The 27,067-nt window shown below is 43.3% G+C and overlaps 1 protein-coding gene across 3 annotated transcripts in view; it reads right to left on the bottom strand.

Moving 5' to 3' along the window:
• ITPR2 (inositol 1,4,5-trisphosphate receptor type 2) overlaps positions 1-27,067 on the bottom strand; it is a 380,387-nt gene that overhangs the window by 122,890 nt on the left and 230,430 nt on the right. For all 3 annotated transcript variants that reach the window (XM_007517924.3, XM_060194552.1, XM_060194551.1), the window contains 3 exons: positions 25,082-25,272; positions 19,462-19,604; positions 17,944-18,052 (listed from right to left, as the gene is read on the bottom strand). In XM_007517924.3, the coding sequence (XP_007517986.1) occupies positions 17,944-18,052; positions 19,462-19,604; positions 25,082-25,272 (443 nt within the window). The remainder of the gene's footprint in view (positions 1-17,943; positions 18,053-19,461; positions 19,605-25,081; positions 25,273-27,067) is intronic.

Consider the following 27,067-nt stretch of genomic DNA (forward strand, 5'->3'; position numbering starts at 1 on the left):
GGAAACAGTGTATATATAGCACAACATGGGGTGGAACCAACAGTCACACAGGTTTAGCACAAGCCACAGGGGCTCCTACAAATTCTCAGTCTTGAGGTGGGTGGTGGCGCATATGGTAGAGTGACATGCTACAATGCACAAGGACCCTGCTTCAAGCACCCAGTCTCCAACTGTAGGGGGGAAGCTTCACGAGTGGTCTTTCTCTATATATGTATAGGTATGTATGTGTATATGTATGTTTCTGTCCCTTCTCAATTCATGACTGTCTTTATTGAAAATTAATTAATTAAATATTAAAAGAAATTATCAGCTTCACATATACTTCATTTTAGTTCCAGAAGCTAGCAGGAATGTGCACAATTCTACTTTTTATTTTTGGATGGGGGTGAGGTTATTTCCAGGGGATTCACTGTTCAGGAATGACTATTTCAGAGAGTAAGAATAAGGCACAGAAGCAGAGAGAGGAAGGGAGGGAGGGAAAGGCATCACTGCACAGAAGCTTCCTTCCATACAACAGTGGCCAGGATTGCACACATGGCAAGGTAGCACAGCATTCAAGTGAGCTATTTTGCCATCCAAATCCTACATTATTGAGGTAATGTTATCAGTTATGGAAATATGAAGCTATTATGAAAACTCCACAGTTAAAATTCTGACTTCTTCCCATTTTATTACCAACAGTGTATGCTGACATAAAAAAGTTTCTAGAAATCTACCAACATTTAGTTTTCATTTTTTTTAATGTATTTAAGAGTAAGATCCTGAATCCAAGCAATAGTGATACCTGAAGAGTTTTTCTTTTAACAAAAGAGATCAATTGACTCTATTCCAGGATAACTAATACAATGTTCTGTGATAATATAACTTCCTTTTTTAAAATTATATATATATTTATTTATTTTCCCTTTTGTTGCCCTTGTTGTTTTATTATTGTTGTTACTGATGTCGTCATATTTAGATAGGATAGAGAGAAATGGAGAGAGGAGGGGAAGACAGGGGGAGGAAAAGATAGACACCTGCAGACCTGCAGGTGGGGAGCCAGGGGCTTGAACTGGGATTCTTACGTCTTTTGTGAAATAATGACACCTACTGGGCAGCTGTAACAGTGCAGCCCAGCTCTATGGGTTGTTCATTTATTATGTTAAGGAAGAGAATGGGAAATGAAAATGGCCAGAGATTTCAGGACACAAATATCACCAATATGACAGTGTAGATACCAAGGATGTGAAGTGGTAAAAAACAAACAAAAACAACAACAATAACAACAACAACAAAAACAGGGCTTTATGTGCCTGCCAAACTTTCTATTCCCAAAACTTCTTGAAGTCTAGGTCTTTTAAACCCTTCATTGCAAAGTAACAATCTTTGGTGTTTTGTTTGGGATTTAGGACAGGCATATTCAGTCTATTCTTCTCAAGTTAGACAGCCCTGTGAATACTCCTCATAAGCTTTCACCGGACAACTGCATCTTCTCCTCTGTAACCTCTCTGACAACAGCACTTCTCACTAATGGTATCACTGCACAGTAGACCTTTTAGAGTCACACCTTCGTCAATTATTTTCTCTCAGTTGTTTCATGTTGACAGGCTGCAAGATGAATTCTTTCCCCACGGCTTTGACTGTAAGACCTTCTATAAGTTAGTATTACTTTTTTTTTAAACAGATAAAACTCTGCACCATGTAGACAGGAATATTTTCAACAACAGCAGTGCTCTGGACAATCTGTTTACAAACCATACTCAGAGCTAGTTGACACTTATCCCCTTCCTCTATGCTATGCCGCCCTGTGACTGAGGTTCCCTGGGATTTTCTTTTTTCACAACCTCAGAGTCACATTATCAGATGGACCACTTAATAAATAGCTCTTTCTGGGAGGCAGGGCTATGGAGCAGCAGCAGCTGTGTGTCTCTCCTCTCTTCTCCCGGGTCAAGTAGGAATACCAAAGGAGATCATCTGGGACCGCAACAAGACAGGACTAGAATTACTTCAGGAACCCACCAAATCACCGGTGAATGCAAACATGTGTGGCTCATGGACAGAGTAGAACAAAGCCTAGGGAGAGATTAAGTGGCTGGTAACAGTTCAGAAGTTTACCAGTTCAGACAACACCTCCAGTCTGTTAAACCAACAAAAAGATGGCTGAAGGGAGGAGAGAACTCTGCTAAGACTCACGAAATGCAACTGTGAGCCTCCATTGCTACTGCCCTCAGAAACTGGAGCAGTGGTGGGGAGGCCCTGTGCTGACACCAGGGCACAAAGAACAAAACAGGAGAAGATCTATACCTCGGTGGCCTAGCGGTAGGGCTGTGAGAGTCTCTGCAAAACCACTGGATTATCTCTGCCCCACCCTGCTTTATCTCTTGGTCAGGAGTCAGTGATTAAGCTAAGAAGCCTACTTATAGTTTAAAGCCCTCAGGCTCCCATAGCCTACAGGGAAGAAAAAGAACAAAGAGGCTTTTAAACCACTGAGCTCCAAATCAGGGATTAAAATACTACTGAAACAACTGTCAATTTCCACAACTGTGAACCCTATAATTACCTTACGTAGAAACAGTCTTTCCAGGCAAGAGAGATCAGTAATTTGAAAAGTACTGACAGAGGGACCTCATAACATAATATATAAAATGGTTAAATCAACAAGAAGAAATATTGGAGAAATGAACCAGGACAAGAGTACAGCTAAAAGCCCCCCAAAGGGTGAAGCACAAAATAATGAGGTCAACAACCAAACACTAGTTAAGGAAATAATCACAGGAGTGAGTAAGGAGTCTGAAAGAATTGTCATCAGAAATGCAGAAACAACAAATGAGACTCTGGAAGAAAACACTAATTATCTCAAGGTTATTAGAGAGTTGAAAGCTGAAATAGTTGAGCTAAGAACACAGCTAGCTGAACAAGCTAAAACAGTATCAGAACAGAGTAACAAAATAGATGAACTCCAGAAAACAGTCAAGGGGAGAGAGAATAGAATAAATGAGGCTGAATTAGCAAGATTGAGGACAAATTAGAGACAGCGAAAAAACAAGCAAGAGATCTCAAAAAGAGATTAAGAGATAATGAAAACAACAACAGAGACCTATGGGATGACTTCAAAAGAAATAATATAGGCATTATTGGCTTACCAGAGGGAGGGGAAGAAAGTATTCTTCAGGCCATAATAGCTGCAAACTTCTCTAGTATAGACAACATCAAAGACAAAAGTTCAAGAAGCCCAGAGGGTCCCAAAAAGAATTAATCCAGACTTAAAGACAACAAGACACATCATATTTAGAATGGAAAGGAATAAGGATAAAGAAATGATCCTAAAGGCTGCAAGATAAAAACAAAGAATCACCTACAGAGGAAAACCCATAAGATTAGCAGCAGACTTCTGAACAAAAACACTACAGGCCAGAAGAGAATGGCAAGATATCTATCAAGTGGTCAATGAGAAAGGCTTGCAACCAAGACTACTGTATCCTGCTAGACTGTCATTCAGACTAGATGGAGGCATAAAAAGCTTCTCAGACAAGCAACAGTTGAAAGAATCAACTATCACCAAGCCTGCACTGAAAGGAGTTCTAAAAGGTCTCCTATTAACAGTCAGACTACCATAAATATGCTATCTATCAGAACACTCTAAAAATCTACAAGAATGACGTTAAAATACCTTAAGTCTTTGATAGCAATAAATGTCAAAGGCCTGAATTCACCTATTAAAAGGCCCAGAGTAGGGAGATGGATCAGAAAACACAGCCCAACAATAAGCTGTCTACAGGAAACTCATCTAACTCAACAAGACAAACACAGACTCAAAGTGAAAGGATGGAAAACTATCATACAAGCCAATGGCCCTCAAAAAAGGGCTGGAACAGCTGTTCTCATATCTGACATGATAGACTTTAAAATAAATAAAATTTAAAAAGATAGGGATGGACACTACTTAATGCTCAGGGGATCGGTAAATCAAGAGGACATAACAATTATTAACATCTATGCAACCAATGAGAAGCCATCTAAATACATCAAACATCTCCTGAAAGAGCTACAGCAATATAGTAATAGCAACACAGTCATAGTCGGGGACTTCAATACCACACTCTCTCAACGTGACAGATCACCCAGGCAGAAAATCAATAAAGACATAAGGGAGCTTAATGAGGAGATAGATAAACTAGAACTATTGGACATTTTCAGAGTCATTCATCCCAAGAAACTGGAATACACATTCTACTCAAGTCCACATGGGTCATTCTCAAGGATAGACCATATGTTAGGCCACAAAGACAGCATCAGCAAATTCAGGAGCATTGAAATCATTCCAAGCATCATCTCAGACCACAGTGGAATTAAACTAACACTTCACAACCAACAAAAGATTAGTAATAGTCCCAAAATGTGGAAGTTCAACAGTACACTCCTTAAAAACTACTGGCTCAAAGAGTAAATAAAAGAAGAAATCAAAATGTTTAGAGAGTTCAATGAAAATGAAGATACAAGCTATCAAAATATTTGGGACACAGCTAAGGCAGTACTGAGAGGGAAGATCATAGCCATACAAGCACACATTAGGAAATAAGAAAAAGCACAAATAAAAAGCTTGACTGCACACCTTAAATACCTAGAAGAAGAAGAACAAAGGAACCCCAAAGCAACCAGAAGGACAGAAATCACTCAAGTTAGGGCAGAAATCAATAACACTGAAAATAAGAAAACCATACAAAAGATCCACGAAAGTAAATGTTGATTCTTCAAAAGAGTGAATAAAATCAACAAACCTTTAGCCAGACTCACATAACAAAAAAGGGAGAAGACCCAAATAAATCAGATCATACATGAAAGAGGAGATATCACAACAGACACTGCAGATATTCAGCATATCATGCAAGACTTCTATGAACAACTCTATGCCACCAAGCTAGAGAACCTGGAAGAAATGAATGATTTCCTAGATACCTACGAACTTCCAAAATTAAATAAAGAGGAACTAGATAACATGAACAGGCCCATCACAGCTAATGAAATTGAAACAGTTATCAAAAACCTTCCCAAAAATAAAAGTACTGGACCAGATGGTTTTATAAATATATTCTACAAAACCTTCAAAGAAGAACTAATACCTCTACTTTTAAAAGTTTTCCAGAAGATTGAAGACACTGGAATACTCCCTTCCAGCTTCTATGAAGCCAACATCACTTTAATACCAAAAGCAGACAGGGACACAACCAAAAAAGAAAACTACAGACCAATATCTCTGATGAACATAGATGCTAAAGTACTGAACAAAATTCTAGCCAACCACATACAGCAGTATATTAAAAAGATTGTTTGTCATGACCAAGTAGGGTTTATCCCAGGCATGCAAGGTTGGTTTAATATACGTAAATCAATCAATGTGATCCACCACATCAACAAAAGCAAGATTAAAAACCACAGTCATATCAATAGATGCAGAGAAAGCCTTTGACAAAATCCAACATCCCTTTATGATGAAAACACTACAAAAGTGAGAATAGGTGGAAAATTCTTGAAGACAGTGGAGTCTATATATAGCAAACCTACAGCCAATATCATACTCAATGGTGAAAAACTGGAAGCATATCCGCTCAGATCAAGTACTGGACAGGGCTGCCCACTATCACCAGTACTATTGAACACAGTGTTGGAAGTTCTTGCCATAGCAATTAGGCGGGAGCAAAGACTTAAAGCGATACAGATTAAAACAGAAGAAGTCACACTCACCCTATTTTCAGATGACATGATAGTATACATAGAAAAACCTAAGCAAGAATCAAGCAAGAAGCTTTTGGAAATCATCAGACAATACAGTGAGGTGTCAGGCTACAAAATTAACATTTAAAAGTCAGTGGCATTCCTCTATGCAAACACTAAGTTAGAAGAAGTTGAAATCCAGAAATCAATTCCTTTTACTATAGCAACATAAACAATGAAATATCTAGGAATAAACCTAACCAAAGAAGTGAAAGACTTGTATACTGAAAATTATGAGTCACTATTCAAAGAAATTGAAAAAGACACAAAGAAGTAGAAAGATATCCCATGTTCATGGGTTGGAAGAATTAACATCATCAAAATGAATATACTACCCAGAGCCATATACAAATTGAATGCTATCTCCATCAAGATCCCAACCACATTTTTTAGGAGAATAGAACAAATGCTTATAAATATTTATCTGGAACCAGAAAAGACCTAAAATTGCCAAAACAATCTTGAGAAGAAAGAACAGAACTGAAGGCATCATACTCCCAGATCTCAAATTGTACTATAAGGCCATTGTCATCAAAACTGCTTGGTACTGGAACATGAATAGACATACTGACCAGTGGAATAGAATTGAGAGCCCAGAAGTAAGCCCCCACACCTATGAACATCTAATCTTTGACAAAGGTGCCCAGACTATTAAATGGGGAAAGCAGAGTCTCTTCAACAAATGGTGTTGGAAAAAATGGGTTGAAACATACAGAAGAATGAAACTAAACCACTATATTTCACCAAATACAAAAGTAAATTCCAACTGAATTAAGGACTTGGATGTTAGACCACAAACTATCAGATACTTAGAGGAAAATATTGGCAGAACTCTTTTCCACATAAATTTTAAAGACATCTTCAATGAAACAAATCCAATTACAAAGACTAAGGCAAGCATAGATCTATGGGATTACATCAAATTAAAAAACTTCTGCACAGCAAAAGAAACCACTACCTAAACCAAGAGATCCCGCACAGAATGGGAGAAGATCTTTACATGCCATACATCAGACAAGAGGCTAATAACCAAAATATATAAAGAGCTTGCCAAACTGAGTAACAGCAACAACAAAAAAATAAATAACCCCATCCAAAAATTGGGGGAGGACATGGACAGAATATTCACCACAAAAGAGATCCAAAAGGCCAAGAATCATATGAAAAAATGCTCTAAGTCTTTGTCAGAGAAATGCAAATCAAGACAACAACAAGATACTACTTCACTCCTGTGAGAATGTCATACATCAGAAAAGATAACAGCAGCAAATGCTGGAGAGGTTGTAGGGTCAAAGAAACCCTCTTGCACTGCTGGTGGGAATATCAATTAGTCCATCCTCTGTGGAGAACAGTCTGGAGAACTCTCAGAAGCCTAGAAATGGACCTACCCTATGATCCTGCAATTCTTCTCTTGGGGAAATATCTTAAGGACTCCAGCACACCCATCCAAAAAGATCTGTATGCACATATGTTCTTGGCAGCACAATTTGTAATAGCCAAAACCTGGAAGCAACCCAGGTGTCCAGCAACAGATGAGTGGCTGAGCAAGTTGTGTTATATACATACAATGGAATACTACTCAGCTATCAAAATTGTGACTTCACTGTTTTCAGCTGATCTTGGATGGAGCTTGAAGAAATCATATTAAGTGAAATAAGTCAGAAATAGAAGGATGAATATGGGATTATCTCACTTTCAGGCAGAAGTTGAAATACAAGATCAGAAGAGAAGACACAAGTAGAACCTCAGTTGGAATTGGCATGTTGCACCAAAGTAAATTACTCTGGGGTGGGTGGATGAGGGAGAACGCAGATCCAAAAAGGATGACAGAGGACCTAGTGGGGGTTGTATTGTTATGTGGAAAACTGCGAAATGTTATCCATGTATAAACTATTGTATTTACTGTCAAATGTAAAACATTAATTCTCCAAAATTTAAAAATTATTTTTTTAAAGACATTTTTTTTTTAAAAAAAAGCTCTTTCTCAGTCTCTCCCTCCCTGGGACACAATCGACACTCATCACATAACTATTTCATTTAGAGAAATTATAGCCCAGCCTCTGCCCCCAAGTGTCAGGTCATGCCACTTCCAGCACCATTCCTGCTAAGCTTCCCCAGTCCCTTCAGCTGGACTCACACTCTGCACAGGCTGTGGAGATAGCATAGGTGTTCTGCAGAAAAAATTCATGCCTAATGCTCTGAAGTCTCAGGTTCAATCCCCAGCATCACTATAAGCCAGGTATGTTCTGGTCCTCTTCCCTCTGTATCTTTTTATGTCTCCCTCATTAAAACAAATAAAGTATTTTTTTTTTTTGCAAAGGAAAAAAAAAACAACACTGCATATGCAGGCTCACACCCTGCTCATTCTCAATCCAGTTCACAATGGCCCCTTATTTCTCCTGTCTACATGAGCCACATTCTTTATATATTTAACACACGTCTACTGAGGAATCCAAGATGCTATGGTGTACACTGCAGGCATAATAATAAATACAAAAGGCAGAGATCCATCCTCAACAGAGCTGCAAACCTAGTAAGAGAGATAAACATCATGTAATAAATAACAAAAACTATACCTGATGTTTGCATTTTTAAATATATTACAAAACAATAAACATGGTGTTCAAAAAGAGAGCAAATGGGAGAAATAATTTTAGAAAGGGAGACTAGCAGCAGCATTTGAGCTGAGATGTAAAGAACAGAAGACACCAGCTTGTCTATAGCTAGAGGAACAGCATTCTGGGCAGAAGGACAGGCCAGTGCAAAGTGGGAAAAGGTGAAGATGGAAAGAGGTGACATTGTTTAAGGACCATCAAAGACCCCAGAGTGGCTCTTCCATAGTGAAGTGAAACAGGTTAAAATGGTTCACATGTTAGATCCTACAGGGCTGTCTTTATTCTGGTAAGATGCTACCATGATGCCAACTTGACTTCCCCGGAGAAGATGACCTCACCAGTATGTCCCAGAACCTCACCTCCCCAGAGTCCTGCCCCACTAGAGAAAGACAGAAACAGGCTAGGGGTATGGATCGACCTACCTGCCAATGCCCATGTTCAGTGAAGAAGCAGTTAAAGAAGCCAGACCTCCTACCTTCTGCACCCCACAGTGATTCTGGGACCATACTCCCAGAGGGATAAAGAACAGGAAAGCTTTCAAGGAATGAAATGGGATGCGGAACTCTGGTGGTAGGAATTGTGTGAAATTGTACCTCTCTTATCCTATGGTGTTGTCGAAATTTCTTATTTTATATTTTTTAATAGAGAAAATAGCAACAGCTTCTTTGGAGGAGAATGGCATTATCTGATTTATGATTTACAACTACTTGCTGATGGAAAGGAGAGGCTAGAGATGCCAATAGTGGATGTAAGGAGGTGAGTTTGGAGAGCTGGGGTGGGGGAGATGGAGATAGTTGTGTCTGAGTCCTGCACAGTGCTCAGCAGGGATGGAGGGACACATAAAGGTAGAGTCATAGGGACCTACAGATGCATGTGTCATGTGGAGTGAGAGTTAAGGGGTTTCAAGAATGATGAAAGCTCAGATCTGACAGAGCAGCACAGAGGGCAGGAGCATCATGAGAGGTAGACAGAGCCCCAACTAGTCAGCCCATGGGACAGAGGAGAGCCCACCGGATTCTACCTCTTCCCTGAGATTTCCCAGGACCAAAAAAGTCCATAATGAGCTATTTCTGCCAAGTGAACAATAACATTCATTTCTGTGTCTAAATAATTTCTGGGAAATGACTTGTAACCATCCCCAACCTGTCAAAGCTGTCTCTGGCACATGGCTTCCAATTCTGCCTCTGTCACCTCTAGGATTCACTTGGCAGGGGCACAGGCTTCATTGGCACTGAGCTCTCATGTGTGGTGTGCTCGCTCACATGACCCAGCCTCTTCACGGGAACACACACTTCCAGTGGACAGATAGTCATTGTTTCCTGGAGCCCCCAAATTTCATACTGTACTTTGCATGAAATGTTAGGTGTTAGTGATGAAGAGTGTTGTGTCTAGTGGTGGGTGGGCAAACCTGACAAGTTGCCTCTGAATACTCATAACTTTTATACAGGTCTGGCTGTGCACATGAGCACATGACCTCATATAGTTGAGTATAGAGAATTCTATGCAACAGCACAGCAGCCTTCCAGATGGTTCTGATGCAGATTAGCAATCAGCTTTGGGAGGAGAGGATGGAAAGCAGACATTTACCTTTCAAGCCACACACACTAGATTTTTGGAGAAAACCAATTCCAAATATTCAGGGAAATTCTCTTTGCCCCACCCTGACTGAAATGCACTCCTGTGAGTTCTCAGCTCATGGGTGAACCAAGGGTCAGCACCTGTGAAGCTGACAATTTTGCAGTTTTCTTTTCTTTTTTTTATCTTTTAAAATATTTTATTTCTTTATTTCAAGTAGAGACAGAAAAGTTGAGAGGTAAAGGGGAGACAGAAATGGAGAGACACCTGCAGCACTAGTTTATTGCTCATGAAACTTTCTCCCTGCAGGTGGAGACTAGAGGCTTGAACCAGGATCTGAGTGCTTAACCAGGTGGGTCGCCACCAGGTTCCCATCTGACAGAGTTTAGCAGGGATGAATGGCGAAGTAACTGGGTGTGGAGCAATGAGCTCAGAGGAAAAAAGAAAGACATCTTTCCAGAACTATTCTAATTCTCATGGGGGGTCCCTAATGTGTGCTAATATACAAATATTAAATTATAAGAAGTTAGGGACTAGGTGGTGGTGGTGAATCTGGTTGAGAACACGTTTGACCATGCACAGGGTCCTCAGTTTGTTCCCCTGGTCCCCACCTGTAGGAGGAAAGTTTTTCAAGCAGTGAAGCAGGTCTGCAGGCGTCTCTTTTATTCTCTCCCTCTCCGTCTCCCCCTTACTTCTCAATTTCTCTCTGTATCTATCCAGTAATTAAACACTTTGAAATATTTTAAAAAGATAAAATTTAAAAAATTGTAAGAATTAACCACAAAGAATAGCTTATGAAAGACAGAAAACAAAAATATCTGGTTCTCAGGGCACATAGTTTTCTAGCTCAATTTTAAACCCACTTTTGCTGTTGTCCTAAGAATAACTAGGATTGGGTATACCCGCTGGATACTTAGTGTGTTTGGTAAAATAAATCAGCTGCATCAAATTATCTTGCTCTTCATTCAGAATAACCTTAGGGTCAGATGCCACACACAGAAGCTCATCCTGTGTGTGGCTCCTCTGATCAGCATAAATAAGCAGCTCACTGTATTATGCCCCTGAAACAGCCCAGGCAAAGGTGAGGCCTAACACAGCACTAGGTGCCCAGGGCATTTCAACAAAGGCACTGAAAATAACAGTCATGAACAATGAGATCAGATAAGAGATGTTCACATTACAGCCTGTTTCCGGCTCCTAACCACTGATTTAACATGGACACAGGAAGAGAGTGCTGTACTGGAGCAGAGAACTAAACAGAGAGAAAGCCAAGGGCAGAGTGGGATGAGTACTGGTTTTAAGACACTGCTGCTCTGTCAATCCTCTCAGGTTTGTGATTTCTCTGTCAGAAAGCTCTGATGAAGGCTGTTCTTGGACCACTGAAGACATGTCTCCTTTTCCAGGGTGATTCAACTCAGTCTTGCTTAAGGGCACAGGTATCTCACCTATGCCTTGATTTTTTTCTGCTAACATGTTCTACGTCTCATTTCAATGTTCGTGTCGAGTTGCTTCCCTGGCCCTTATTAAACGTTTTTTGTTTGTTTTTTCCTGGTCCTACTTCCCCTATCTTTGTCATTATAAGGAAAGAGGCTTAAAGTACAGAAGATGTCGAAAAGCTATCCACCTCTAAAAACATTAAAATGAAGGGATGGCCCCTTACAATAGCAGGAAAAGAATCTATAAGCCTGGGTATTTAGGAAAGTCTAATATTACAGCAAATCATTCCCTTAACTAATGAGAACCCATCACCTCATCAATGCATCTCCCACAGGTGCAAAGAGTAGGATACTCAGATGTGAAAAGAAGTGTGTCTTCCTGTTTGTGATGTGACTTGTGAGACTCACTTATGTAGGTATTAGAAGTAACCATAAAAAACAACCGGCCACTTACAAGAATAAACGGTAAAATGGAGAATGTGGGGGCTTCCAAGTGCCTGTGAGGACTCTGCCAGTCTCTTCCAGGGGAGTACACTGCTTATGGGAGAGTTTTAGACCAGGTTTGGCCAGCAGAGGGCCAGAATGGTGAACTGCTAAAGATGACACTCAAGAAGAAGTCCTTTATATGCACCCCTATCTTCATAGCTGCATTATTCACAATAGGCAGAGTGAAAGCAGTCTAGATGCCCATCATCAAATGGCTGGCTAAAGAAGTTATGGCATAGTTATAGTGTGCAAGGACATGGGTTCAAGCCCTTGGCCCCCACCTGCAGGGGGAAAGCTTTGTGAGTGCTGAAGCAGTGCTGCAGGTGTCTCTCTCTAACTTCCCGTCTCTATCCAATAAAGATAATAAAAAAAAATAAAAAATAGAAGTTGTGGCATATATATATATATATATATATATATATATATATATTCCATAGAATATTCTGCAATCAAAAAAGATGATATTGTGTCCTTTGGGACAAAATCGATGGAACTGGAGGTGATGATGCTTAGTGAAATAAGTAAAGAGATAAAAGATAACTATCAGATTGTTCCACTCAGATGTGGAATCTAGAGATAAGATTCATATGAACTTGCTCCCCACCAAAATAAAGAAAAATAAAGAAATACAAAAACCAGAAGCAAGCAAACTGTAAGACTCTAGGAACACTGGTGGTTATCTTTGGGAGGTGGGAGGGACACAGAATTCTGGTGGTGGGTGTGGTATGGAACTATACATTGTATATAGAACTATACATCTTACAGCCTTGTAACACACTGTTAATAACAAATAAAAATAAAGAGGAAAAGTCCTTAATTGTACAGCAAACAGGCAAACTCCAAAGATTCTATCAGACACCTATCTTGGTGAGAAATTGTACCCATGTGCCAACCACTGTCTGTAAACCATTAGCCTCCCAAAAAGGAGGGGCATGATAAAAATGTGTCCTATGAAGCCCGCCATGGCTACCGATGTGCTCCTTGGAGTGAGCCAGCATCCAGGTCCTGAGAACTGCCCCACCATCACCCACAGTGCCCTGGGATGGATGCTGTGCTCGGCACAACGCCCCCTCCCCTAGACCTCGCAAGAGTTTCCTGCAGGAGCCTCAAACTGAATAACTTCCTGAACGCTCTGAATAGGCTTATCAGAGCTCAGCTCAAAACCAGGGTCCTCTTTATAGTTTAGTTCCTGACGAAAACGGACAGTCATCTGACTCAGGGTCTGAGTCAATCAAGTACATTAGGAAATCGAGCTTAAAGGGCCTCCTGAGATACTGTTCCCAAGGATTTTCTGAGGGTGGCAGAGAAAGATCTCTTTTTACAAAATCAGTACAGGAGCACAATTCCAATGGCAATACACAGAGTTAAGTAAAGGAGAGGCCTGAGCTCAAGCCCCACTCCCCACCTGCAAGGGAACATTTAAAGGGTAAAGCAGGTCTGCAGGTGTCTCTGTCTCTCTCCCTCTCTATCTCCTCCACCCCTCTCAATTTCTCTCTGTCCTATCAAATAAAAGGGAGAGGACAGGAAAGGGCTCTGGTATACCAGGTTGAGGGAACATACTATCATGCACAAGGACCCAGGTTCTAACCCCCTGCTCATCTGCGGGGGAACGATTCATGAGGGGTGAAGTACAGCAGATGTCTCCCTCTCTCCTTCTCTATCTCCCTTTCCCTCTTAATTTATCTCCATCCCATCAAATAATAAAAATAGAGAATAATAATAATAATAAAGCACCAAGGCATTTTGCACAAGAAAACAGCATATGTGCTTGGTGGTAACATGCTTACTTTTACTCAGCACGTAAAGAGAAGAACCCCAAAAGAACAACATTTCCGCTAGTCGAGGTTTCAGAGAAGACTGTTTATACAAACAGTTGGCAGATGACAGTCTATGCTCCAAGAAGTAAGATGTGGAGGGGCCGAGAGCAGGGGTTAGTAGCACAGGTCAGGCCATGTGCTGCCTCAGCCCTCTGCAAAGTCCCTACCAAACCAGCTTGGTGGGGAGAAACGGAGTGGCCATGCACCTGCTGAGGGAAGGGGCAGACACTCTTGCCGCAAGTCAACTTGGAGCCAAGAGCCAAGGTTTCCTTTGGGAAGATGTGGCACTGGGGTTTAGGAGGAAGATGAAGGGATGTTCAGCCCAGTCACCAGTCTGTAGAGAAGACGCTGCTGGGGCTGGTGGAAGGTCCACCCAGGTTCCTGGGCCAGGGCTCCCCAGCTCTTCTCTGAGAGCCAGCCATTCTGTCCAGGGAAGCTCTCTGGGGATCCTGTGAGCTCCTGCTAGAAACAGCAGCTCTGTACTGGGGCTTGTGCCTGTAGAAGCAGGGCTGGTCAGCAGACGCCAAGCACAGGAGTCAGAGGTCCTGTGGAGGTCAAACACCATGCCAGGCCATCCAGGTACAACTAGATATGTAAGTGTAAGGTTTGGGAGTCGGGTGGTAGCTCAGCGGGTTAAGCGCACGTGGCGCAAAGTGCAAGGGCTGGCTTAAGGATCCTGGTTCGAGGCCCGGCTCCCCACCTGCACGGGAGTCACTTCACAGGCGAAGAAGCAGGTCTGCAAGTGTCTGTCTTTCTCTCCCCATCTTCCCCTCCTCTCTCCATTTCTCTCTGTCCTATCCAACAACAACATCAATAACAACAATAACAACAACAAAAATGAAAAACTACAAGGGCAACAAAAAGGAAAATAAATAAAGACACAAAAATTTTTTTTTTAAGTGCAAGGTCTCCTGGGGCAGGCCTGACCCAGTCACCATGCACAGCGGCTGCTCCCAGATGAGACCCCCAGAGCCAGGGCATGGAGGAGAGGGTCAGTGCCAGGCAAAGGTCAAGGGCAGCATGGGACAGAGGGACTGCAATGTCCCCAAGGAGGGCAGGTCTGGGGCTGAGCCGAGGCTGAGAGCACTTGGTGACAGAATCTTGGGTGGACGTGAGTAAGAGGGAAGAAGCAGGCAGGCGGCTGCCACACCATTCCCCAGCAACAGGCTCTGGAACCAGCCACCCCCACACCAAGCTTCTTCTGGGGATTCCCCACCTTCTTTCTGCAAGTCAGATAGCAGCAAAGTTGGCTGCCTCTAAGAGGTGCCTCTGGGCTGCAGGTTCAATTCACAAAGGCAAAATGAATCAAAAGTCATCTCCTGGGTAGCAAGGGCCCACTGCTACCATGTCTCCAGCACCAGATTCCAAGAGATGGTCAGGAAGGGCAGGTGCTGAACCCAGTGGACCTAAGTGCTCCCGCTGGGTGCACTTCCCAGCAGCCACTGTGTGCAGGACACACCTATATACTGGGTGTGCCGTGGGGGTCTGGGCGACAAGGGACTGGAGGAAAGACAGAACCCTACACCCAGCTGGAGCCACCCCTGAGACAAACACGCTGCAGACGTGCATGTTTTCTTACTTTTTTTTCCATCCATGAATTTATGATAAAGACACAGAAAGAAACCACAGCACTGGAGCTTCTCCTGGTGCTACAGCACTCCCATGTGGTGCCAGGGTTAAAGCAAGGCTGTAGCCATGCTGAGGCACAAACCTTACTTCAAAAGCTGTCTTCTGGTCTCTAATTATGCTCCTAAAACAAGTCTCTCATTATAAGGTGTCATCAGCATACTTTGCTATTTCCAACAATTCTGTTACTTAATTAAAACCCCACACAGCCCATGCACATACGCATACACTCATAGATTCACTACATGGAGTGAGTAAGATGGCACGGCACATTTTCAGCATCACTTGTTGCCTCTGGTTTGAATCAAATGACGGTCCTAAGATGTACTTAAGAAGAAAGTCACCTTATGCACAAACTGAAGTCTATTTTCTGCCAGCAAAAACAGTCATTACCACATTCTTAAGCTACAGGGCAGGCTGCACAGTTTACCCAGCAGGCATCTGGGAACTGCAGTGAGTCTATGCTTGGGAGGGGAGTGGTTCTGCCCAGACTCTTAGAGCAGGAGGCACCTGTTACAAGTCAAACCCCATCCACACCCTCTGAGCTGGGTCTACAGGCCAGGATGCCTGGCTTCTGGGGGTGGGGTGGGATGGAGGGGTGACATGTTTCTAGAGGCTCACGGGGTAGAAGGCTGGGAAGAAGCCTCACGAGGGTTTGGGATTCCTAGGCATTGCAGGGTAGGGGTGATTACTGGAAGGCTCTTGACATTTCTGCAGATGAGGACAGGATCTATAAACCTGTGGACCCCAAGCCGCTATACCCTGCATCTCTAAAGCCCCAGGGCTCCTGCACCAGTGACATGTCACAGCTGCTCAGCATGCATGTCCACATTTCCAGGAGTGTTGCTCCCACCCTAGCTCCTGTGAGTAGGAACCTATGGAGGATGTGAATAAGACCAACTCCCTTGTGAAAGATCTCTGGGCACTGGCCTGGTGGCTGATTGATTCTGGACAGAGACAGTGAAAACCTGGCTCCTGAGAGCACAGGGAACAGGCCAGGGACAAGCAAGCCAGTGGCAGTGTGATTTATCTCAGGGTAGTTTGGGAGAGGCCTGTCAGAGTGAAGTCTTATTTGATGCCTCTCCGGATTCCCTTCTGAGTAACTCAGCCACGACCTGTTACACAAATACAAGAGGTTTTCCATGTACCTCCTGCAAGAGTTACTGCTGTCTCAGAAACCTCACTCTATGCATGACCAAGTGTTGACTCTACTTTCTGACTTTAGGATACAGTCCCTCTAGTCAAAACCAAACCAACTACAAGAACATCGTGAGACATATGTTTTACAAAAACTATCTTCTCTGCTGATTACAAAATTGTTTGGAAGTATGTTTTGTGGAATCTGTGTTAAAAAGAAAATTACTGAATGTGCTTTAGGACCTCTGGTGTAGGCATATAATAGTTTTTCTTCCTTCTGGAAAAAAGATGCTAATAAATGATGACATTTAAATGGATTCTTAGGCAACAACAACAAAGGACATTGTGAGGAAGCAGAAAAAGACAATAAAACACTCCCTGGGAATTCTTTTTACCCTTTCTAAAAGGTAGATCACACTCTCAGCCTTGAGGCATTATTGTCAGTCAACCAAGTCACAGAAAGACTTGGTAAACTTGGAGACTTTTGATAACTGGTTCCCTAAATGTAGCCTGAGTGAAGAGAACAAGCACCTAACAGAAATCATTCTGATTACTGAGCAAAGATCTAATTCAAATGGAGTGAGGTCCCTGCTTTCTCTTAGTATCCAATATGCCACTGCAATTCTTCAGTATAACACATTAAAAAAAAAACTACCACTACAGATATTTTGGAATAAAAAAACATCTACACAAGTTGACAAATAAAGTCTGTCCAATTTAAGCATACCAGGTGATCAGTATTTACAGAAGTTTATTAAGAAAAGGTACGGGGTTTACTTGGCACCTCACACAGAAATGCAGATAGCTAGCTACAATTTAAAGTACTTTTTTTTTTTATTTGGGGGATAGCTTTATATTTAAACATATCACCTAGAGGATTAAAGATGCTTCAAGCTATCTCTTAATGAGTACCAGAGCTGTCACTCTAAATAGCAGACTGACAACTATTAGCCAAAGCAGATACTCCCTGAAAATCATTTGTGCAATACTTCAATTAGGATAGTCAGGGAATAAAATTTACCAGTCCACCTGTTAAAAATAGTATTATTTCATGATGCCTGGCGTAATGTCATAGAAAGTGACATGGACATGTATTTACAATTAAAAAAGTCAATACATGCCAAAATAAATAGATAATTCCCAGATGAAAAGAACTTTATACCAAGTCTTAAAAATGCATCTCAATTTGTTCATGGTTAAAACATAAAGGTTGCTTTGACCACTGAAGCTAGATAAAACAAAGTAGACAACTTCAAGTTAAAATATACACAAAAAAAAAAAAACCCACCTAAATAAGTGGACTATTCTTAGTTATTTCTCAACTCAAAGCAGACATGAGAAAAATATGGAAAAGAACTCGAATAATCTAATTCATCAAAGCATACACACCACCCCTGAGTAATCCAAGTAGTCACATAATAGTCTTTGAAATTCATTGGCCACAGTCTTCTAGAAACTGTACTTTTTCTTTTAAATACCAAGAAAATAAGAAATAAATACCTCTTCCACAAAGCTGTCTTTCTTCTCTAGCATTTCCCGCAAAGTCTGAAGAATTTTAATGCACAGTTTCTCTTCTTTTTCCATTAGCTTCTTTGTGTGATTAATCAACCTTAAAACAGAACATTCAACTGTTAATGGGGTAGGGACAGTGATTTCTCTTCCAGCTATACGCTACAGTCATACGCCAAAGAGGAAAACATCACACTTGCTGGAGACTATCAAATAAGCCAGACACATGCTTTCCCATCTGCACTGAGGCTTATAAACACTGTTATTATGGAGTATCCTTTGTTTGACAAGCTCAAGGCTTCTCAACTTGACTTGGGAAGCACCCTGTTCAGTGGGACAGGAAACTTGTGAGCAAACAGTGAGGCAGCAGTGACTTTTAATACCATTTGTGAGGCCAAAGAACTCTCCTTGCGAGGGAAAAATACACTCCCTCAAACATGTGCTTTTTTCCTTTTGTCACAGCACAAGCTTTCAAAGACTTTCAATGCATAATAATTGTTTGTTTAGGGGAGAGGGTGAAGGGCACAGAGAGATCAGGAGAAATTTCTCTTTTCACTTGGCTTATTTCCATTTTGTCTAACTTGTTTTTGTTTTGTTTTGTTTTTCACCAGAGCACTGCGCATCTCTGGCTTATGGTGGTGTGGGGGTTTGAACCTGGGACTTTGGAGCTTCAGGCATGAGAGTCCCTTTGCAAAACTATTATGTTATCTACCCCTACCATTAACTCGCTTTTTTATTTTCTTTAATTATTTATTGGATAGAGGGAGAAATCCAGCAAGGAGAAATAAAGAGAAAGACACAGTGAGACCTGCAGCACTACTTCACAGCTTTCAAAGCATCTCCCCTGCAGGTGGAGACTAGTGCTTGAACCTGGGTTCTTGCTTACGGTAACTTTACACTCAACCAGGTGTGCCATCACTTGACTCTCCCTTTAACTCTTCTTTAGATAAAGTATGCGACTTATTAGAAAATTCCAATGAGGGATGCAGTAGTGGCTCACCCAGTTGAGTACATGCTACCATGCACAAGGATCTAGGCCACCACACCATACGGGAACTCCTGCAGGGTAGGGAAGCTTCACCAGTGGTGGAGCAGTGCTGCACTGTCTCTCCATCCTTCTCTGTCTCTCACACTCTAACAAAAAGAGAGAGAAATTAAAATACAAAAGGAGTGGCCACCAGGAGGCGTGCAATAGTGTAGGCACCCAGTACCATCAATAACCCAGGTGGCAAAATAAATCAGTCAAAGGAAGCACTGATAGTGATGAATCACACTTGATAGGGACTCATCTGAGGTCTCCGTCTATCAATGTAGGGCTGAGGCTGACTGCTTGCAAGGATTTCTTTGGCATCTAAGTGAAAGGTGCATCTCACCAGGTCCATGCATGTGTGTGTGCGGGTGTGTTTGTGAAGCACAGTTCCCTCTGCTGAATGGAGATCCTGTGCTCCCTGCTGAGCAGCTCCACAGCAGTCCGGAAGCTGCCTCATCATCCGGGCTGTACCCACTTACTTGGACATGAAGGCGCCACAGCGGATCCTGGCGTCGCTGCCCTCGGGGAATAGCAGCTCTGGGCTGTACAGCACATCCACCAACACAGAGAACTCGGCCTGCATCATTGGGCTGAACTGCTGCTCCAAGGAGGCCACCACGTCCTGAGAGACAAGCACAAGAGATCTGCCAGGTTGGCTGGTGTCCTTGGGAGAGAGGACCATGATGAGAACTGCAAGCAGGCAGGAGATTGGGAATCCCAGAGAAGGTGTGCTCTGTCTTCTGTGGCCAGGAAAGTGTCTATGCTGTAGCAACACTCTGCTTTGCCATGAACAGGGCATGCACCTTTCTGACGGGTCTGTGGACATGAGCAAACCGCAGCAGGACCTGCTGTGTCCAACGTGATAGTAACAGTCAGCTTGCAAGAAATTGGAACATGCTCCAGGAACAACTGAAAAGCCATGTATTTACGTGCCAATGATGATCCAGAGCTAGGCATTTCTTCTAGAGGGGGAAGTCCCTTTGTGTATAACTGAAAGCAGGATGAATGATGTGCAAGGGTTCGATGACTTTTTTTTTTGCCTCCAGAGTTATTGCTGGGGCTCAGTGCCTGCACCACAAATCTACTGCTCCTGGAGGCCATTTTCCCCCCTTTTGTTGTCCTTGTTGTTGTACCCGTTGTGGTTTTTGTTGTTGTTGTTGATGTCATTCGTTGTTGGATAGGACAGAGTGAAATGGAAAGAGAAGGAGATGACAGAGGGGGAGAGAAAGATACACACTTGCAGACCTGCTTCACTCCCCATAAAGTGACTGCCCTGTATGTGGGGAGTCAGGGGCTCAAACCGGGATCCTTACGCCAGTCCTTGCGCCTTGCACCATGTGCGCTTAAACCGCGGTGCTACCGCCCGACCACCTCAATGACTTTCAAGACTAATGCATGTGCAATGCAGGAGGACCTGGGTTTAAGCCATAGCCCCAGTGCCCCCTGTAGGGAGAAGAGCTTCACAAATAGCTGGACATTCCTTAATGCACCTCCCTTCTCTGTTTCCAAAACCACTGTGCCTTAAGATGATCAGGAGACTAATGCTTGATTCTTTCAGAATAAGGACATATTTGATAAGAGGAAAACTGCTATTTGTATCCTGTCCCTCACAACTACAGCAGCTCAGGGGCAAGACTCCTCCTGATCTTTCACTGTGGCGTGTGGGGATGTAGCCTTTGTTTGGCCAAAGTGACCACTTGTCCACCAGCGGCTCTGGATGAGCTTTCTCAGACAGTGATGATGACAGCTGAAAGGGACTGCCAGGGAAGCGTAAGAAAGACAGGACAACACTATGTCTCTCAAATACTATCCTGATGAAACACAACTCAGGGAGGGAGCTGGGTGGGGAGCGAATATGCTTATGGGATGTGACTACATGCATGAGGAGAGCATCCGACAATACTTGTTCTGCAGACTACTTCTCTTTTTCATTTCACCTAGGGAATGAACAGTGCATAGGCTCAGATGACATCAATTTTTGTCATTTATTTTCTATTCTGACCTTGGTCAATTAGGTGGTCTCACCAGATCACTTTTTCCCTCTGTGAAGACTTAGGGTGATAGCAATCGCATAGACTTGGTGGAGGGAGGAAAGGTGAGTACACATAACACACAGGCTAGTCCTCACAGCTGTAGGTAGGGTCATCAGGACAGAGAGTAGCAGCCTGCTGTGTACATTAACCTGCTGCCAGACCCAGGGCTCACGTAGCTGCCTCCCCTTCCCCAGCCCTGCTGAGCACCCAGCATACCTGTTGCTACCCTCTCACGCCTCCCACTCTGGAGACTTATGTTCTGAGAGTTTTACTTACTTATTTTGCCACCAGGGTTATCTCTGGGTGCCTGCACTACAAATTCAGTGTTCCTGGTGGCCATTTTCCTTTTTTCTTTTTTAACTTAGGAGGGCAGAGAGAAATTGAGAGGTGGCAGAGATAAACAGGGAGAGAAAGACAGATGCCTTCAGCCCTGCTTTACCACTCATGAAGCTTCTCCTCTGCAGGTGAGGACTGGGGACCTGAACCTGGATCCTTGTTTGTGGTAATGTGTGCTCAATCAGGTGTGCCACTGCCTGGCCCAGACATGTTATTTCCTATCTACATCTTGAGGTTTCCTTTCTTGACTCCTAGCAGCTCTTTTCTGTGTCTAAGTCTTCTTGAGAGGCACATCTTCTAAACCCATGGCTTTCAAATCTATAAGGGAAACCCCTGCCCCCCACATCCCTTGCTCCTACCTGGACATCTTCCTGGATCCAGACCCCTGTATCTAACTGCTGACCTGACATACTCACACAGGTGTTTAAACAAACAACTCAAACTCTAATTTTCCCCACTTCCCCCACTGAGGATTTCATCTTCTCCATACTCCCTGTGTCTAGCCAGATGATCCAGTCATGGCATCCCAGGCTAAACCTTGACTCCTGCTCACCACCCCAGAGCTCATCCAGCCACGCACCAAGTCCTACAATCAGACACAGTCAGAACACCTCCACAGCTAGAGCTGCCCCTACACACTAAGCCACCAGCAGCAACCCATCATGGCTGCTGCCCAGTGAGGCTCACTGCTTCCATGTTTGGTCCCTGCAATCCATTCACCACAATAAACCCTCACTGATCTCTGCAAATGCAAATCAAGTGGCACCTAACCTCTGCTGAAAATCTCCAAGGGCCTCTTGCCAGGTTCAGTGTAAAGCCCAACTGTACAGTTTGCCCTTTTTCTCACTTCGCCCTCCTGTGCAGGCTCGACTGTCCCTGGTGGCTTCTGTTGGTCTCTCTGTTGGACCCAGGAACCTCATTCATACATCAGCACTCCTGCACTTACTCTCCGCTCCCCACTAAGTATTCCGTCCTTAGTGCTGCCTCTGCATTGTTGGGGTCTCACTTCAAATGCCACCTTGGTACAGAAGAGCTCTCCAGAACCCCGCCCCACTAGGTAAAGAGAGAGGAAGGCTGGGAATATGGATCAACCGGTCAACGCCCATGTTTAGCAGGGAAGCAATTACAGAAGCCAGACACAATGACCTTGGGTCCATACTCCCAGAGGATTAAAGAGTAGGAAAGCTATCAGGAGACGATGGGATACGGAGTTCTGGTGGTGGGAATTGTGTGGAGTTGTACCCCTGTTATCCTATGGTTTTGCCAGTGATTCCTTTTTATAAATAAAATAAAATAAATAAAATAAAATAAATATAGAAAAGAAGAACTCTCCAGGTATAGCTCACTCTCCCTGCTGTTTTTATTCATGGTGGTCTTGATTGTCTAACCTTCTACCATCCAATGGGTGAGCATCTCAGGAGGGCATGGACCTCACGGGCATGGCTCCTCCTCAGGCCCCCATTGGCTGGCATAGCTTTCACTGTATGAATACTTGATGAAGGCCAGGGAGGGTGCTAATTGCAGTTCAAGGCACAGCCTCTGGGTGCTGGCCAACAGGACTGTAACCTCACCTCCCTTTGGGGTTCAGGAACTTGACTCTGACGCCCTCTGACCTTGTGCATAGTCCCACTCACACTCAGCAGCCTGCCACTGCCAGTCTCTGGAAAGGGTACTCTTGCTGTCCCCAGCACTGCACTTTCCCTTCTAGCAACACCAGCCACTGTCCTTGCTCCAATTTTCTACAGATACAGACTGAATGTCCAAGGCATTCAGGGCCCTAGTCACTGAATTCAGTGTATTTTCAATGACAACAGCCAATCCCTGTACAGTCTTCTTTCCTCCCATTATAAGAACTAGTCTAAATGACTCTTCATAGTCCCAGAGTCACAGGCAATGTGGACCTCTTTATCTAACTGCACGTAGCGTCCAGGTCTTCATGGAAGCCACCACCTTCAGTGATTGCTAATGAATCAGGCTTTCTCTAGTCTCTCATGGATAACTCCAGCCTGTAACTAGCAACTGTTCAATCACATAATAGTATTTGCCTCCCCTCAAATTATAATGACTTGTAGCCCTAAGTTCCATGTTCTATGTCTAGATTTTCTATCTCCTTATTGAAGAAATACTGGCTTGCAAGACTAACTTCTTTTTTAACCACATATAATGCCCAACTGTTCCAACTCTGCTACTCCACCAGTAACCTGCACGTGACTTCTCACCATATTTATTCCAGTCCATGTCTTGACTGTTCTCCAAGCCAAAACCAAGTCAGTTTGCTCTAAAATTTTCCACTAATTATGTGGATGGGCAGATGTCTGCTATGGGTTGATTTGTGTCCCTCTGGAAACATGCATGTTCAAGTCCCCATCCCCTGGTGAGGGTGTGGGTCAAGATGTGACTATATTGATTAAAGCAGAAGGAAACCACAGGGGTGGGTTCTTATCCACAGTGAGCCTTGTCCTCCCAGGAAGAGCAGAGGAGGACACAGCACTTGTGTGTGGAGAGGACTGACCATTTGAGGACACAAGCAGTCATCTGAATGGCAAGGAGAGAGACCTCAGAAGAAAGTGTGCCTGCCAACACCTTGATCTTGGGCTTCAAGCTCCAGGACTGTGAGAAAAGGCACTTCTGTTGGTTAAACCACCCACACTGTGGTATTTGTTGAGGACAACCCAGACTAGCTAATACAATGTCTCTCTCTACTCCATGTTCTAGAATGACCAGGGAGAAAACAGTAGTGGGACATCAGGCAAGTAACACAGGAGAGGATTGAGCCATCCTCACCAAAAGGGAGGGTATCAAGAGACGAATTAAAGGAGGACAGTCTGTTTTAGGGGGTAGGCAGTAGTGCACAGATTATCATGCGAGGACCTGGGTTTGAACCCCTGCTCCTTATCTGCAGGTAGGAAGCTTCATGAGCAGTGAAGGAGGTCTACAGGGTCCCCTCTCTCTCTCTCTCTTTCTCTCTCTCTTCCCCTCCCTCTCTCTTTCTCTCACACACACACACTCACACACACACACACACACACTTTTCACCTCCCCTCTCAATTTCTCTCTGTCCTATCTAATAAAATAAAAACAAAGTAGAGAAAGAGAAAGAAAGGCTAGTAAGGGCAGTGGGCTCATAGTGCTGGCACTAAGGCCCAGTGATAACCGTGGTTGGAATAAATAAATGAAAAAATTACTAAATGAATAAAAAAGGGAGGATTATGCATTCTTAACTTATTATATAATATTCTCTATGGTACATTATGGGGTGTATGGTCATTACATTGATATTAAGACACTCTGACCAACCAAAACACATAAAATAATATATATTCACAAAAACACAGTATTCATTTATATTTGGCCTCCAGGGCTATCGCTGGGGCTTAGTGCCAGCACTACAAATCCATCACTCCTGGTGGCCATTTTTTCCACTTTATTGAGTAGGATAGGAAGGAATTGAGAGAGAAGGGGGAGGCAGAGAGGGAGAGAGACAGACCTGCTTTGCTGCTTGTGAAGTGTCCACGCTACAGGCAGAGAGCTGAGGGTTTGAGCCTGGATCCTTGCATGGGTCCTTGTACTTAGTACTATGTGAGCTTAACCAGGTGCACCATAGCCCAGCCTCCCAGAAACATAAAGGATAACAAGGTAGGGCATTTAGTAGGGTTTGATAGGGTTGGCTATACCATACTTGTATGATTGCACATATTCAAGTTCAGGTGTTAGGAATGACTCACTGTACCTGCAGCTTCTCGATGATGTTTCTATAGTCCCACGCAGGGCCTCCCAGGGCCTCCTTAAAGCGCGGTCCAGAGCGGGCGGAGAGCCTCCAGCCCATGGCCGCTCTCTGCACCATGTTGGAGTGGCTCTTCATGAACAGAGTGTTCACCTGACTGTCCAAGTCCACGGGGATGGCGATTCCACGATTCTTGGCTGGAAAAGAGGCACAGGGAATATTTTCATCCTAGTTAAGAGCTGTTCACCCATTATTAAAGCAATCTAAGAAAACCTAAGTAGTGGGTAAGAGTGTTTTGCAGATACCTGTCATAGGGAGATGGGAAATTGTACCTGTGGGGGTCTGGGCAGTAGTGCACCCAGTTAAGTGCATATAGTACTATGTACAAGGACCCGGGTTTGAGCCCTCCTCTCCCCACCTGCAGGAGGGGAGAGGTTGCTTCACCAGTGATGAAGCAGGTCTGCAACTGTTCTCTATTTCTCTTCCTTTCTATCTTCCCCATCCCTAACAATTTATCAATTTCTCTCTGTCCTATTAAGTGAAATGGAAAGACAGAAAAAGAAAAAGAAGAAGTAAAAAAAGAAGGAAGGAAAATGGTCACCAGGAGCTATAAATTTCTATTGCTGAAACTGAGAGCTCCAGTAATAATCCTGGTTGCAAAAACAGAACAAAAAGAAAATGTATCCATGTGTCAATAACTGTACCACAAACCATCAACACCTCAAGAAAATAATAAAAAAATAAAACAGTCACTGAAATATACAAAGAGCTCAGCAAACTTAGCACCAAAAAAGCAAATGATCCCATCCATAAATGGGCAGAGGATATGAACAGAACATTCACTCTAGAGGAGATCCAAAAGGCTAACAAACATGAAAAACTGCTCCAGGTCACTCACTGTCAGAGAAATGCAAAGAAAGACAACACTGAGATACCACCTCACTCCTGTAAGAATGGCATACATCAAAAAGGACAGCAGCAACAAATGCTGGAGAGGCTGTGGGGACAGAGGAACCCTTTTGCACTGCTGGTGGGAATGTAAATTGGTCCAGCCTCTCTGGAGAGCAGTCTGGAGAACTCTCACAAGGCTAGACATGGACCTTCCATATGACCCAGTAATTCCTCTCCTGGGGATGTACCCCAAGGACTCCATAACACCCAACCAAAAAGATATGTGTACACATATGTTCATAGCAGCACAATTCATAATAGCTAAAACCTGGAAGCAACCCAGGTGCCCAATAACAGATGAGTGGCTGAGAAAGCTGTGGTATATATACACAATGGAATACTATGCAGCTACTAAGAACAATGAACTCAACTTCTCTGACCCATCTTGGTCAGAGCTAGAAGGAATTATGTTAAGTGAGCTAAGTCAGAAAGATAAAGATGAGTATGGGATGATCCCACTTATCAACAGAAGTAGAGAAAGAAGATCAGAAAGGGAAACTAAAAGCAGGATCTGACTAAATTGAAAGTAGGGCACCAAAATTAAAGCCCTGTGGTGAGGGGGAGGGTGGACATGCGGCTTCCTGGGCCAGCGGGGGGGGGGGGGGGGAGGTTGCGGGGGGTGGGTGGGGGGGGGTGGGATGGAACACAATCTTTTTTGGTGATGGGAATGGTGTTTATGTACACACCTATTAAATTGTAGTCATATAAATCACTATTTAATTAATATGAGAGGGGGGAAATTGATTGTATGTCTAACAAAGGGACTTCTCAAAGTAAATCCAATTACCAAATAATGTGATGATAACAGTAACTATCCATTGTCTTCTTGAACCTTAAGACAGCAGGAACCTCACATTTCCACTATAGAGCCTAAACTTTCCCCAGTCCTGGGGCCCTAGGGTAGGGCCCACTTTCCCGTATGCTTCTCCCAATTCTTATCAAATAATATTGCATCCACTGATTGAAACCTAATCAACGCAATGAGTGCCACCCCAGCATGCTTCACTTCAGACTGTGTCCAGAGACTTCAGGTGTGGAACG

The sequence above is a fragment of the Erinaceus europaeus genome, chromosome 7, assembly GCF_950295315.1.
Source record: "Erinaceus europaeus chromosome 7, mEriEur2.1, whole genome shotgun sequence".
In the NCBI taxonomy this organism is placed as follows: Eukaryota; Metazoa; Chordata; class Mammalia; order Eulipotyphla; family Erinaceidae; genus Erinaceus; species Erinaceus europaeus.